Source organism: Tripterygium wilfordii, chromosome 1 (assembly GCF_013401445.1).
Source record: "Tripterygium wilfordii isolate XIE 37 chromosome 1, ASM1340144v1, whole genome shotgun sequence".
NCBI lineage: Eukaryota > Viridiplantae > Streptophyta > Magnoliopsida > Celastrales > Celastraceae > Tripterygium > Tripterygium wilfordii.
Genome location: NC_052232.1, coordinates 1,505,887 through 1,518,937, shown reverse-complemented (window position 1 = coordinate 1,518,937; position 13,051 = coordinate 1,505,887). Strand labels below are relative to the sequence as shown.

General features: G+C 41.4%; 1 protein-coding gene and 1 pseudogene across 1 annotated transcript; one reads left to right on the top strand and one right to left on the bottom strand.

The window, feature by feature from the left end:
* Positions 1 to 582: 582 nt before the first annotated feature.
* On the top strand, positions 583 to 3,259 carry LOC119999919. The gene is made up of 2 exons (XM_038847742.1): positions 583 to 791; positions 968 to 3,259. Exon 2 carries the CDS (start codon positions 999 to 1,001, stop codon positions 2,958 to 2,960), a length of 1,962 nt encoding a protein of 653 aa, XP_038703670.1. The 5' UTR covers positions 583 to 791; positions 968 to 998; the 3' UTR covers positions 2,961 to 3,259.
* Positions 3,260 to 3,383: 124 nt separating this feature from the next.
* Positions 3,384 to 4,700, bottom strand: LOC120002386 (annotated as a pseudogene).
* Between the last annotated feature and the right edge of the window lie 8,351 nt (positions 4,701 to 13,051).

Below are 13,051 nucleotides of genomic sequence, written 5' to 3'. Positions count from 1 at the left end.
TACGCAACGTGTTAGCTCATGCTACCAAGAAGAATTGAACTACCGTGGCCTACACATTTATATAGGGATAGTAAAACTTTTTTCTATTCGGATGATCAAATTTATTCAATCCAAATTAGATCAAGTTTGGATATAAATTATATGTATGAAATTCGAGTTCATGTCACAATATAGAAATCTTGTCGAGACTCTAATCCAATTTATTTGTCTGGATTTAAACCAATTCGAATCTAATGAATTAAGTACATCTCAAATCCACCATACATTCACATTACCATACATTCACATTACCACCATGCCATTGGCAATTAATATAATCTTTTTGTTTGTTGACATTTGTGAGACCCAGAAACAGCTCACGTGAAAGTTGAAACCCAAGTGTGCTCAAATGCCCAAACCAACCATGCATGAGAATTTAATAGGAAGAACCAAATGACACTAATACCCCCACATGATTGCCTTTGTCGGTGATTGCATGCACTATTGATTTGTGGACTACACATAACACATGCCATTAAGGAAGAAGTTCTAGGGCATTTTCGTCAATTCATGATTATCCTTTGTAGTTCTTTGGCTTCTCCATAGATTTCGTTGTTCCCAACTCCAACTCCACCTCTAACTCTACTCTGTTTCGTCTTCTTCTCTCGTCCTTTGAAAATTAAGAATAAAAAAATCAAGTTTTGTTTTTTTTTCCATTTTTACTTCATATTTGTTTGCTCAAAATCTGGATATTCGAAACACAAGGAGGAGAAAATTAGTCAAATTAGTCTTCCGACATTGGAGTGTTCTCGGTGAGTTCATGTCGTCTGATTTAGTAATTTTATTTTTTATTGATTTTTCTCGAGAAAGTTGAATTTTCTGATGTAATCAAACCTTATCGGAATGGGTTTGTTGTCAAAATGTTTTATTGAGAAAACAATATAATTTTTTCGGGAAACTTTACTACCTTGTCTTTTGTATTTGTTAGATTGTTCTGATTTTGGTGATTGTGGGTACGGATGCCGGAGAAAGGAGTGATCCTGCAGTTTCCGAATTCATGGACTCTCAGGTCGAGTCCGTTTCTTCAATGGAGACTCCCCATACTTACAGCTTTTGTCCTTGTTGCGATGGTGGTTGTGTGGAGCATAGATGGTTGTACCATAAAGAGCTTCATTGAGACCCGAAGGTTCAAGCAAGATTATGTACCCGTCAGATCAAACACACCCACAAAGAATCTTACAGAGACGGCCGAAAATTCTACCCCCTCTGCCACTAATATCCAAGTCAATTTGGCACGAAAGCCGTCGAATGTTACTAATGAGACTCAGTTCATCGATTACAGACCAATCTCTGTTCAAAATTCATCTGGGTTTGAGGATTTTGAAGTTTCGACTAATGTGACCAAGTTCAGCGATTTCAATCCAGTCTCCGTCCAGAACTCAACTGGGTTTTCGCAAAGCCCTCTGGTTTCGACTAATGTGACCGAGGTCAAGGATTACAGACCAGTATCTGCTCAAAACTCATCTGTGTTTTCTCGAAACCCTCAAGTTTTGTGGTTATCAGATGAACTTGAGCCGAACTTGACTGCAAATCTGCTCTCGCGATGGCTTGCACCAGGAGGGGAGCCTTGCAGGGATTCACGTACTGTTCAGATTTCGGTCCCGGGATTGGATGGTGGTGATTTGGTAAAGTTATCGGCTGGTGATAGTCATGAATTTGTGTTTCAGGCTCTGGATGAGTCTGGGAATGCTCGTTGTCTCGGTGGAGATTATTTTGAGACTGATCTTTCAGGGGAGGCATGGAAATCTCGGCCTGTTGTCAAAGATTTTGGAAATGGATCGTATTCCATATCTCTGCAAGTTCATCAAGATTTTGCTGGTGATTACAACGTCACTATAATTCTCCTTTTTAGACACTTTGAGGGTCTCAAGTTTTCGCCTGGTCGATTTGCTTTCGATAAGGAGTTGCGCAGGATTCCAATCAGGTTTATCAGATCTGAAACTCTACTGCCAGAGTTGCAAATTTGTCAAAAGAGTGATTTTAACAAAGATGTCTGGGTTGGGAGGTGGACTAGGCATGGCAAGAATGATGATTGCCAAATAAGCAATGATGGTAGGTACCGATGCCTGGCACCGGATTTTCCATGCCAGAGTCCTTGGTGTAATGGTTCATTAGGATTGTTGGAGAGTAATGGTTGGGTGTACTCTACTCATTGTTCATTTAGGTTGTTTTCAAGTGAATCTGCATGGAATTGTTTGAGGAATCGGTGGATTTTCTTCTGGGGCGATTCCAATCATGTCGACACGATAAGAAATATGCTTAATTTTGTGTTAGATTTGCCTGATATACATTCAGTTCCAAGAAGATTTGATATGAATTTTTCTAACCCAAGAGACCCATCCCAGACTGTTCGAATTACGAGCATTTTCAATGGGCATTGGAATGAAACCGGAAACTACCAAGGCTTAAATTCTTTGCAAGACGAAGGATTTAGAAATTTGTTGTGGAAGTATTTCTCAGAAGCTACAGTCCCAGATACTGTGATCATGAATTCAGGCTTACATGATGGGGTTTTTTGGCATAATATCCGAGGATTCTCTCATGGGGCGGAGTATGCAGTGTCTTTTTGGAAAGAAGTTATGGATTCGGTGAGGCAGAGGGGACTGGTGGTGCCACAAATCTTTTACCGGACCACAGTGGCGACTGGCGGATATGCTCGAACTCTAGCATTTAATCCTAACAAGATGGAAGCCTTCAATAGAGTGGTCTTAGATAAATTGAAGCAAGCTGGGCTTGTTTCTGGCACAATTGATGACTTCGATATGACCTTTCCCTGGCATTTTGATAACCGCTGCAATGACGGGGTCCATTATGGCAGGGCACCATTAAAGATGAAATGGAGGGATGGTGAAATTGGGCACCAGTATTTTGTCGACCTCATGTTAGCTCATGTGTTACTCAACACACTATGCACGAGATAGCAAGTAGGGCATATTTGTATTACGATTTACAGGTATTATTCATGGAGGAGATATTAGTTAGTAACTTAGCAAACTATGGGGAAGGCCTGGATGTTGCAGGCTATGCTAGTTGCAGTATCGAGACAGCTTCAGTATTGCTTGGAATCAGATTTAAAAGGTAGTGAGTTCCATATGTTTGTTCATATTGCTCATGAGGTTCGAATTAAAATTCTTTAATTTGTTCATATACCAGCATGGTTCTATAGATCCAGTCTTCAATGATTATAATATTTTTCTATGAATTTACCCCTTCTCTGTTATGATTTGATCCTATACTGTCAAATTTTCTAACATATATGTGTATCATTCATGAGACCTTTACCTTATGTGATGCTCTTGAAGATCAAATGTCAATCAGATGCTGTCCTTAGTGTGATTAGTCTATAAAACTTGCAAAGGTCAAATGCATTAGTCTCAGAAGTTATGGAACATTGGAAAATGAATGAACATTGCTGTAGATGTTATTTTTAGTTTTACCTTAAGTGCTTTGTTCATGAGTTATTTGCCTTTTTCGCTGCAAGTGAAAGTTACTTCTGACTCTCAGATGCATCATGATGACAAGCATTATAGTATGGAGGTCAAAAGCCATCATAGTATAGAGGTCTTGATGCTTCACCTTCACCTTAGCTGCGATTTCAAGGGAATAGTATGGTGCTTCTCCTAGCAGGCTCTCGGTCTCTCTAATTTTCTCTTGATTCCGCGTTTCCTTATGTACCTTCCTCAGCCTGATAAGTTCATTAGCTACTTCCTTCATGGTTGGACTTCTTATACCACCACCGCCTATGCATCTTTTTGCGAGCTCAGCTACCATTTCTATATCCTCCATTTCATCTTCATTAGCTACTTCAGAATCCAATATTTGGTAGAGTTTTTTTATTTTGCAATGATGAGATGAAGCAGTGAGTAATGTGACCCTTCTTCCGGGACCTTGTATTAGAAACTTTTGTTGGTATTACAGATTCATATGGTGAAATCAGCAATGAAGCCCCAAAATCTGATACCTTAGCTGTGTAATCATCCAACAATATGTTGGCTTATTTAACATCACTATGAATGATGGGAGGATCTGCCATAGAGTGCAGATAGTCTAGGGCTAGAGCAGTCTCTGCTGCAATCCTCGAGCGAGGTTTCCATCTTCGTAAAACATGTGACTTCTTGTCATGGATGTGCTGGTAGAGACTTCCATTGGAAAGAAATCCGTAAACCAGGAATCGGAACTTTTGTCTGCAGTAACAGCTTGACTACATTCTTATGATTTAATAACCTGTGAAATAATGCCAATTTCCTGTTGATATTCCTGATTTACTTGAGTTTATCCACTGATTTAGGCTTCTTGACTGCAACTTTTATCATCATTGCTAGTTGCTTTGCATAGCTCTGCTTCACTAAATATTCTTACTCCTTGGTGCTTTAGCAGAGCATTCCCCAATTTTCTGGGAAGTTTTTCTCCTTTATTCTCTTCTTGAACATTATGGAGATTAAAAGACAGATGATCAAGAATAAAATGATTGTTGCAAGAACTGCGCGTTGAGGAATGAAAGAGGGAAGATTGTTAGCACACAAGTTCCATGTTTCTTTCTTTTTTTTGGAGTAAATTCTTCTGCAAAAACTGAAAATCTCCCCTGGAGACACAGAAAGAACATCACCTGTGAGGCTGTGACAATCGTGGTTATATGAACTCCTTGACAGCTGACTTTTGCATCACCATACATACCAAGTGGGCATTGGCATGTGTAATTCCCAAATATGTTCTTGCAGGTTCCTTTACATGTTTCTTCTTTTTTTTGGGGTGACGAAGAAACCCACCGAAAGCACGGTCCATTGGACTCCATCCCAATGGTAAATTCACGGGACACATGCAATATCTGTAAATCACATGAGCTGGTTAAGTTCTATGTTGAAGCCCGGTGCAGATATAACGTCAAATCACATCAGAGTATTGATTTTTGGTGCATCCGTGAGGGGATTGGGGGAGCTCCAATTCCTATTTGTTCCAATGACATCCAATTATTAAAATCACAACCCTCTATTTAATCTAACGGTAACAACACATCCCTTCTTTCTTTTGGTTTCCTCCCTCCGACAGATTCCTCCCCATTTTTTAACTCTCTCCGCCACCATTGAACTCTCATGCTTGACTATAGACCGGCGAACTCTCCGCCCTGCTGTCCGCCACCACTAAACCACTCCCCGTCGGTTAAATTCTGTGGATTTCAAATTATGGATTGGAGTGGAGAACTCAATTTTTCTTGGTGTTGGAATAATCTGGTGGTTGGGTATGATATGAAATCAGAGATAAGTGGGGATCACTGGTAAGATTTCTGGGGAAATAACTGATCTAAAAAGTTGCAGCATTTGGTGAACCCTGAATTCCTGGCTCTCACTAAAAGTGCAAGAACAGAGACCATCAAACAATCATTGGAAAACATGGTTTCCTGCTTGTACCTTAGATTTAGGTGATCCTAAAAGCCCCTTTATTCATGGACAAAAGAGTATTTTTCATCCCTCAATTATTGGTCAGGTTTCATTTTCGTCCCTTAGCTTTTTTTTTTCCCTTTTTCGTCCCCCAACTATGGGAAAGTACCTTGTTTATCCCTCGAATAAATCCGACCATTGAAAAATCTTACATGGCATCATATTGTTCGTCAGATCAGGTTTTTCCCAACTTCAATCTCACTTAAAAGGACAAAAATGATACTTTTCAATAGTTGAGGGACGCAAATGGGAGAAAAAAATGCTTAGGGACAAAAATGAAACTCGTCTCATAGTTGAGGGACGAAAAGTATCTTTTTTGCCCTTTATTCATCAAACTGATGACCCTTGGTCCACCTACCGGATGGAAAAAAAATTCCATGATGAAGGGGAAGCAAAATGTACGCAGCCTCATCATGATATTTTATATGCTCTGGCCTCTGTGGGAGCCATTGCCTTCTTTTCTTACTTTCTCACAAGAAGAAAGTCAAAAAAAGAAAAAGAAAAAAAAAACTCCTCTTCCCCTGCATATTTATATGTTCACTATCTATATCTTTACCTTTTTCACTGCCTCATTGTGTTGAATTTTTGGGGGTCATGAGGGACCCTCCCAATTCCTTGATGGGAGGGCTATACATATATATATATAGGAAAGCAGGCAGAAGCAGTGAAGATAAAGAGAACATCAGTATCTGCAACAAAAGATGCATCTCGAGTCCCTGTGCGGAAAGGTGAAGAAATTCACCAGATGGATGTCGGAATCACGCGCAGCCATCCGGATTTGGTATGACGATCTGGATTCTGGAGGCTGAGGCGATAGGCCGGTGGAGTTGCAAATAAGGGTGGGATGAATACTGAAGAACGTTCACACATTGAAGGCAGGTTCTTCTAAGTGAAGTGCAAGAGCATTTACAAGGCTTACATGCTGCCTGGTAGTAAGAACAAGAGCGGAGGCAATGTAGGCATGAAGAACTTGTTTTATTACCATGACGAGACAAACCCTTATATTTGGTTAAATGACACTGGACATGATTCTTCTAGGATGGTTAAGCAACAGTATCTTAGTCTTGAGGACCTGAGAGTGAGACTATTCTGAGATCAGAATCTTTGGGGATCATCAACGGGGGTCCATATCCATCCGCAATGTTGAGACATGTATTTGACAAATGTGATTTGTAGGATCAATTTCTATAATGGTTGAAAAGTCAATCTTGATGGTGTCGAGGCTTGTCTCCACCCTTAAATCTTGTAAACTTCACAACAAGAGCAACCGTGAGAAGCTTCAAGGCCGGATTGGGGGTGCCGGCCGTAGAGACTCCGAAGATCAAGTCAGTAGGATGAACAAAGAAGATGACCATGGGCGGAAGATCGACGATGGATAGTGTTTAAGTTGAATATTTCATGAGAGGTTGGAAGAGTGTTTTTGGCTTCTAATTGCGCAAATCCCCTCTCTCGAGGTGGGAGGAGAGTATTTATATAAGAGTGAGTTTTGTCTTGGAAATGGTGTCACCAACCCGTGTCCTTTTGGATGAATCCCAAGGCATGTATGTGTAAACTCATGTACAAATCAATTTGATGGTATTGTTAGGTTAGGTGTTTAGAAAGTATGGAGGTGGGACACTTGTCATGTAAAGAAGGAAGGATTGGATTGTATATACATAAATTATCTGACATTATATAATAAAGAGATCATACATGAGAACACATCACCTGCTAAGTGAAAGAGAGGGTGCATGAATCGCTTTGTTATATTCCTAAACAAGGATATAACATGAGTCATCTTGTTGCCCTAACGGCTATACGGTCGTAGTGATGTATCTTTTACGTGGCAGTTAGGTCATGTCAGGAAGTGATGTCTTGTAAAAAGTAAACATGATGTCAGATGATTTATAAGTTAGTAGGCTCACACGAATTTTGATCATTACATGATTTATAAATAGAACAATGCTAAATCCCCCATTTTGTGACCCCAAATATATATGACATTAAAATAATTATTGATTAAAAACGTACATGTAGGATCTACTTCACATCTAACATTTCACATTAAATGAGATTTTTTAGAGTCATTTTTTGAGCTCTCAAGCATTATCCTTATAAATAAATATTCAATCGTTCTCAGTCAAATTACAAGGGTTACAAAACGGGCCTATACGTTGTTGGGATTTGATGGATTCTTGATCAACAAATAAATGAAGAACAAGAAAGGTTGAGATAAATCTCAGTTTTTTGTGTTTTCTTTTCCTTCCCTTACAATGAAAATGCTTGGCTCATATATAGCCATAAGCCTTACTACTAAACAATAATGTAAACAGAATAATAATACTCCTTAAGTCACGCCATGCAGATAGGCTTTACAGAATAATAATACTCCTTAAGTCACGCCATGCAAATAGGCCTTGATTATTGAATTTAAATGCAGGTCAACCATAGCCACTAATTGTGAATATCCTCCATGAATGCTTTCGGTCTCATCAGTCTTGATTTGCTTCCGTAACTCTCGCAGTTAGTCCCCTTTTCATAGTTGTCGCATCTTGCATGGAATCCTCAATAACTACGGCATGACTCGTCTGTCCACGTGGCGTCTTTAACTGCTGCCTTCGTGCACGATTGTAGGCGTTCTTCAGTCTTCTTCCTTGGTCTTCATCATTCTTCCCTCCTTCAAGATTATCCTTGTCCTCAAGGGTAAAGTGTGGAAACTGTAGTTTGAACATGGCAGCATCTTCCCAAGTGGCTTCTTCATCTGGTAGTGACGCCCATTGCACGAGTATCTCCCAGCGAAACCTGCTCCCCCTTTTGATCTTGCGGTGCTCAATAACCCGTAGAGGTTGTAGAGTTACGTTGCCATCTTGGTCCAGGATTGGTAAATCTGAACTGGTTAATACTTTTCCTCCCACCCTCCTTCTCAACTGTGAGACATGGAATACTGGGTGTATTTGTGCATCACTAGGGAGCTCCAATTTATAAGCTACCTCCCCAATTTTCTGAATCACCTTAAAAGGACCGTAATAACGACTACTCAGCTTGTGCAGCGCATTCTGGGATAAAGTTTTCTGGCGATGGGGCTGTATCTTCACATAAACCAAATCTCCTGTCATGAATTGCTCTTCACGTCTTTTCTGGTCTGCATATGTCTTCATGCGGTTGTTAGATTGATCTAGATTAGCTTTGAGCTCTTTGATTATCTCATCCCTTTCCTGCAGTTCACGATCAACCTCACTATTAGGGGAGGTCCCAATCGGATAGCTTACTAGAGCTGGCGGTGTCCGGCCATAGAGATACTCAAATGGGGATTTCTTTGTGGATGCATGATATGAGGTGTTATACCAATATTCAGCCCAAGCCAAATAATCCTCCCATTTCTGCGGATTTTGATGTGAGAATGCGCGTAAATATTGCTCCAAGGTGCGATTAGTTACCTCGGTTTGTCCATCGGTCTGAGGATGGTATGGTGAACTCATCGATAATTTAGTGCCTTGCAGCTTGGATAACTCTCCCCAGAAATTACTTAAGAAGATTCTGTCCCTATCCGACACAATTGATCGTGGTATCCCATGGAGTTTGATGATATTGCTTAAGAACAGCCGTGCTATGGATTTGGCTGTGTAAGGATGTACCAAGGGAACAAAATGTGCGTATTTGGTTAATCGATCAACCACCACAAACACTCCATCATAGCCGTTAGAGCGCGGAAGACCCTCGATAAAGTCCATCGAGATATCCTCCCAAACTCTTTCTGGGATTGGTAGGGGCTGTAATAACCCACTTGGTTTCCTTGCATCACTTTTTATCCTCTGACAAATATCACAAGCAGAGACATATTTGTGAGTATCTAGCTTCATACCTGGCCAATGAAACACAGCAGCCAAACGAACCCATGTTCGATATATTCCAGAGTGTCCTCCAACAACTGAGTCGTGAAAATGGTGAAGAAGTCTCTGTCTGATGTCTCTTGTACTTGGCACCACTACTCGATTTTTGAAATAAAAAAGTCCTCCCCGATGTTCGTAATCACTCCATTGATCAGGTTGTTCGGCTATCTGGTTCCCGATTTCAATACAATAGGGGCAGTTGTTGGTCTCCTCCCGGATCTCATCCCATATAGCCCAGTTTGGTCCAGAAATTGCGCATATTACAGACTGCTCCTCCCTTCGTGATAAGGCGTCTGCCACCTTATTTTCTTTTCCAGGTCTGTAATAGATCTCAAATTCAAAGCCCAGTAGTTTGGCTACGAATTTTTGTTGCTCCGGTGTAATGATTCGTTGTTCCAACAAGTGCTTTAGTGGTTGTTGATCCGTCACGATTTTAAACTTTCTTCCGAGCAAGTACGGTCTCCATAATCTTACGGCTTCAATTATAGCTAACATCTCTTTAGCGTAAACGGACCATCCTTTCTTCTTAGGGCCTAAGGCTTTGCTGAGGTAAGCAAGCGGCCGACCCTTCTGTGTAAGCACGGCTCCGATTCCCAGATCACTCGCGTCTGTGTGTACTTCGAACAAAGTAGAAAAATCTGGCATGGCTAATATGGGCGTGTTGGACATGGCCACCTTCAAATTTTCAAATGCTGCTTCACTTCTTTCGGACCACTTGAACCCCCCTTTTTTGAGCATGTCTGTTAGTGGCTTGGCTATCATCCCATAGTGCGCCACAAATTTTCGGTAGTACCCCGTGAGGCCAAGGAATCCTCTTAGGGCAGCGATGTTCCGTGGCTTGGGCCAAGACATCATGGCTTGTATCTTGCTTTGATCAACCCGTACGCCCTGGTATGATATGAAATGGCCCAAATACTCAATCTCTTTTCGCGCAAAAGCACATTTGGAGGGCTTGATATGGAACCTGTGATAAGCCAATATACCAAGCACTATCCGCAGATGTGCAATATGATCCATCCAAGTCTTCGAAAAGACAAGTATATCGTCGAAAAATACAAGAATAAACTTTCTAAGATGCTTAGCAAAAATGGAGTTCATGGCAAATTGAAATGTAGAAGGAGCATTACATAGCCCAAAAGGCATTACCAGATATTCGTAATGTCCATGATGGGTCCGAAATGCCGTTTTGTGGATGTCCTCATCCTTCACCCGGATTTGATGATAGCCAGCTCGTAGGTCGAGCTTTGTGAAAAAATGAGAACCCTCCAATTCATCTAGCATGTCGTCGATTGTCGGGATAGGAAAACGATCCTTGACTGTTGCATCGTTCAAGGCTCGATAGTCGTTACAGAATCTCCAGGTCCCGTCTTTCTTTTTCACCAACAGTACTGGGGATGAGAATGGGCTTTTGCTCGGACGAATTATACCACTGTCAAGCATTTCTGCTACTTGCTTTTCAATTTCATTCTTCTGGAAATGCGCGTATCGGTATGGAGCCACATTAACCGGTTTTGATTCATCTTTGAGAGGAATGTGATGATCAAAATTTCTCTGTGGGGGCAGAGATTTGGGTTCTGCGAGGACAATCTCAAATTCTTTTAGTAAGTGTTGTACCTCTTCATGTAGCTCAGGTATTGTTGACTCTGGAGATAGTGGCATGTTACTTTCTTCTTGGATAGCAAAACACTGTCCACCCTGCTTCCACACCTTTTCCAGAGCATTAGCCTCCATTGCGCCCGTTTTTTCTGCAGGTTGTGCCGCTAACCGGACCCATTGATTGCCCCAAACGAATTCCATGGTCATATTCTGATAATCTGAAACAACTTTCCCCAGTTTCTCCAACCATTGCACTCCTAGGACAATATCCAGTCCAACCAAATTAAGAGTGAAGAGGTCCACGCATACCTGAATGCCTTGCATTTTGATGGGTACCATTTCACATACTTCACTACATGTCAATTTTTCCCCGCTGGCTACCCTCACATCGAAGGGTTCGATGGGCTTCACTGCCAATTGTAACTTTCCAGGAATCCGACCGCTAATGAAATTATGCGAGGACCCATTATCGATCAGCACATTCACGGTTCGGTTACGGACTTTTGCTTGGAACCTCATTGTTCGTGGGCCATTTACTCCTGCCAATGCATGTACAGAGATGGTTGGATCTTGTGGATTGATCCCTTGATTTGATAGATCTGGCTCTTCATCAGTAGTTGGTTCATCCTCATCAAGAAAAGGTTCGATGATGAACATCTGTGGCGTCTGACATTTGTGTCCAGGAACAAATTTTTCTGAACAATTGAAACATAGCCCTTTTTCACGCCGCTTTTGCATTTCATCCCATGAAAGTCGCTTAACTCCGGGTGGAATCTGCTTGGTGGCAACGTTAGCTGATGATTTTTGCCCTGACCAGTCAGCTGTAGAGGCTAGATTTCGCTTTGCGTCAAACCTGCCAGATCTCTTTATATCATTAAGAAGGTCATTTTCCAGTCGCGCACATTCGATTGCTTTTCTTACTGTTCGAGGACGGCTGGCCTTCACCACTTTTGCCAGCTCTGGTTTTAATCCTCCAATAAATGTCCCAATGAGGGCTTTCTCAGGCCAACCATGAACTAGATTACACAGTCTTTCAAATTCCTTTAAGTAATCGCGGAGATCCCCAGTTTGCTTTACCCTGGACAGTGCTTCGTTGTGATCCACGTATCCTGTTGGGCCGAATCTGGTGATCACCTCCTTTTCAAAATCCTTCCACTTGATTTCTTTTCTCTTCTTTCGATAGATCCGCTCGATCCATTGCCACCACAAATTGGCCTCTCCTTCAAGAAAAAATGCAGCAAATTCAACCTTCTCTGCCTTAGGAATTTGTTGAAACTTGAAATATTGATTGGCTCGACTAAGCCAAGAAATGGGATCTTCCCCTGCAAACTTAGGAAAGTCCATCCTGGGCTTTCTATTGTCGGGTGCTCGCCCCGTCGGTCGCGTGGTCTCTTCTTCTCCAGATGAACTGTCACTTTGAGTCTCTGACATGGATTCTGAGTCACTGGTGTCTGAATGGTGGGAAGCTTTACTGTTGGCGCTCCCACTTTGACGTCGTCTCTTCTGGTTTCTCATGAGCATCTCTTCAATGTGAGCAATCTGTTGCTGCAGTTCTCTATTGCCAGCGTGCATGGTTTGAACTTCCATACTTAAGGCCTGCATATTGGATTCCAAGGCCTCAAGTCGCTCCTTTTGGGATCCCATTCAAAGGAGCCTCTCAATGAAAGCACCAATGATGGATTCTTGATCAACAAATAAATGAAGAACAAGAAAGGTTGAGATAAATCTCAGTTTTTTGTGTTTTCTTTTCCTTCCCTTACAATGAAAATGCTTGGCTCATATATAGCCATAAGCCTTACTACTAAACAATAATGTAAACAGAATAATAATACTCCTTAAGTCACGCCATGCAGATAGGCTTTACAGAATAATAATACTCCTTAAGTCACGCCATGCAAATAGGCCTTGATTATTGAATTTAAATGCAGGTCAACCATAGCCACTAATTGTGAATATCCTCCATGAATGCTTTCGGTCTCATCAGTCTTGATTTGCTTCCGTAACTCTCGCAGTTAGTCCCCTTTTCATAGTTGTCGCATCTTGCATGGAATCCTCAATAACTACGGCATGACTCGTCTGTCCACGTGGCGTCTTTAACTGCTGCCTTCGTGC

Excerpts from the sequence above, each read along its gene's own strand:
- LOC119999919 (XM_038847742.1), top strand. The coding sequence starts at position 999 with ATGCCGGAGAAAGGAGTGATCCTGCAGTTTCCGAATTCATGGACTCTC.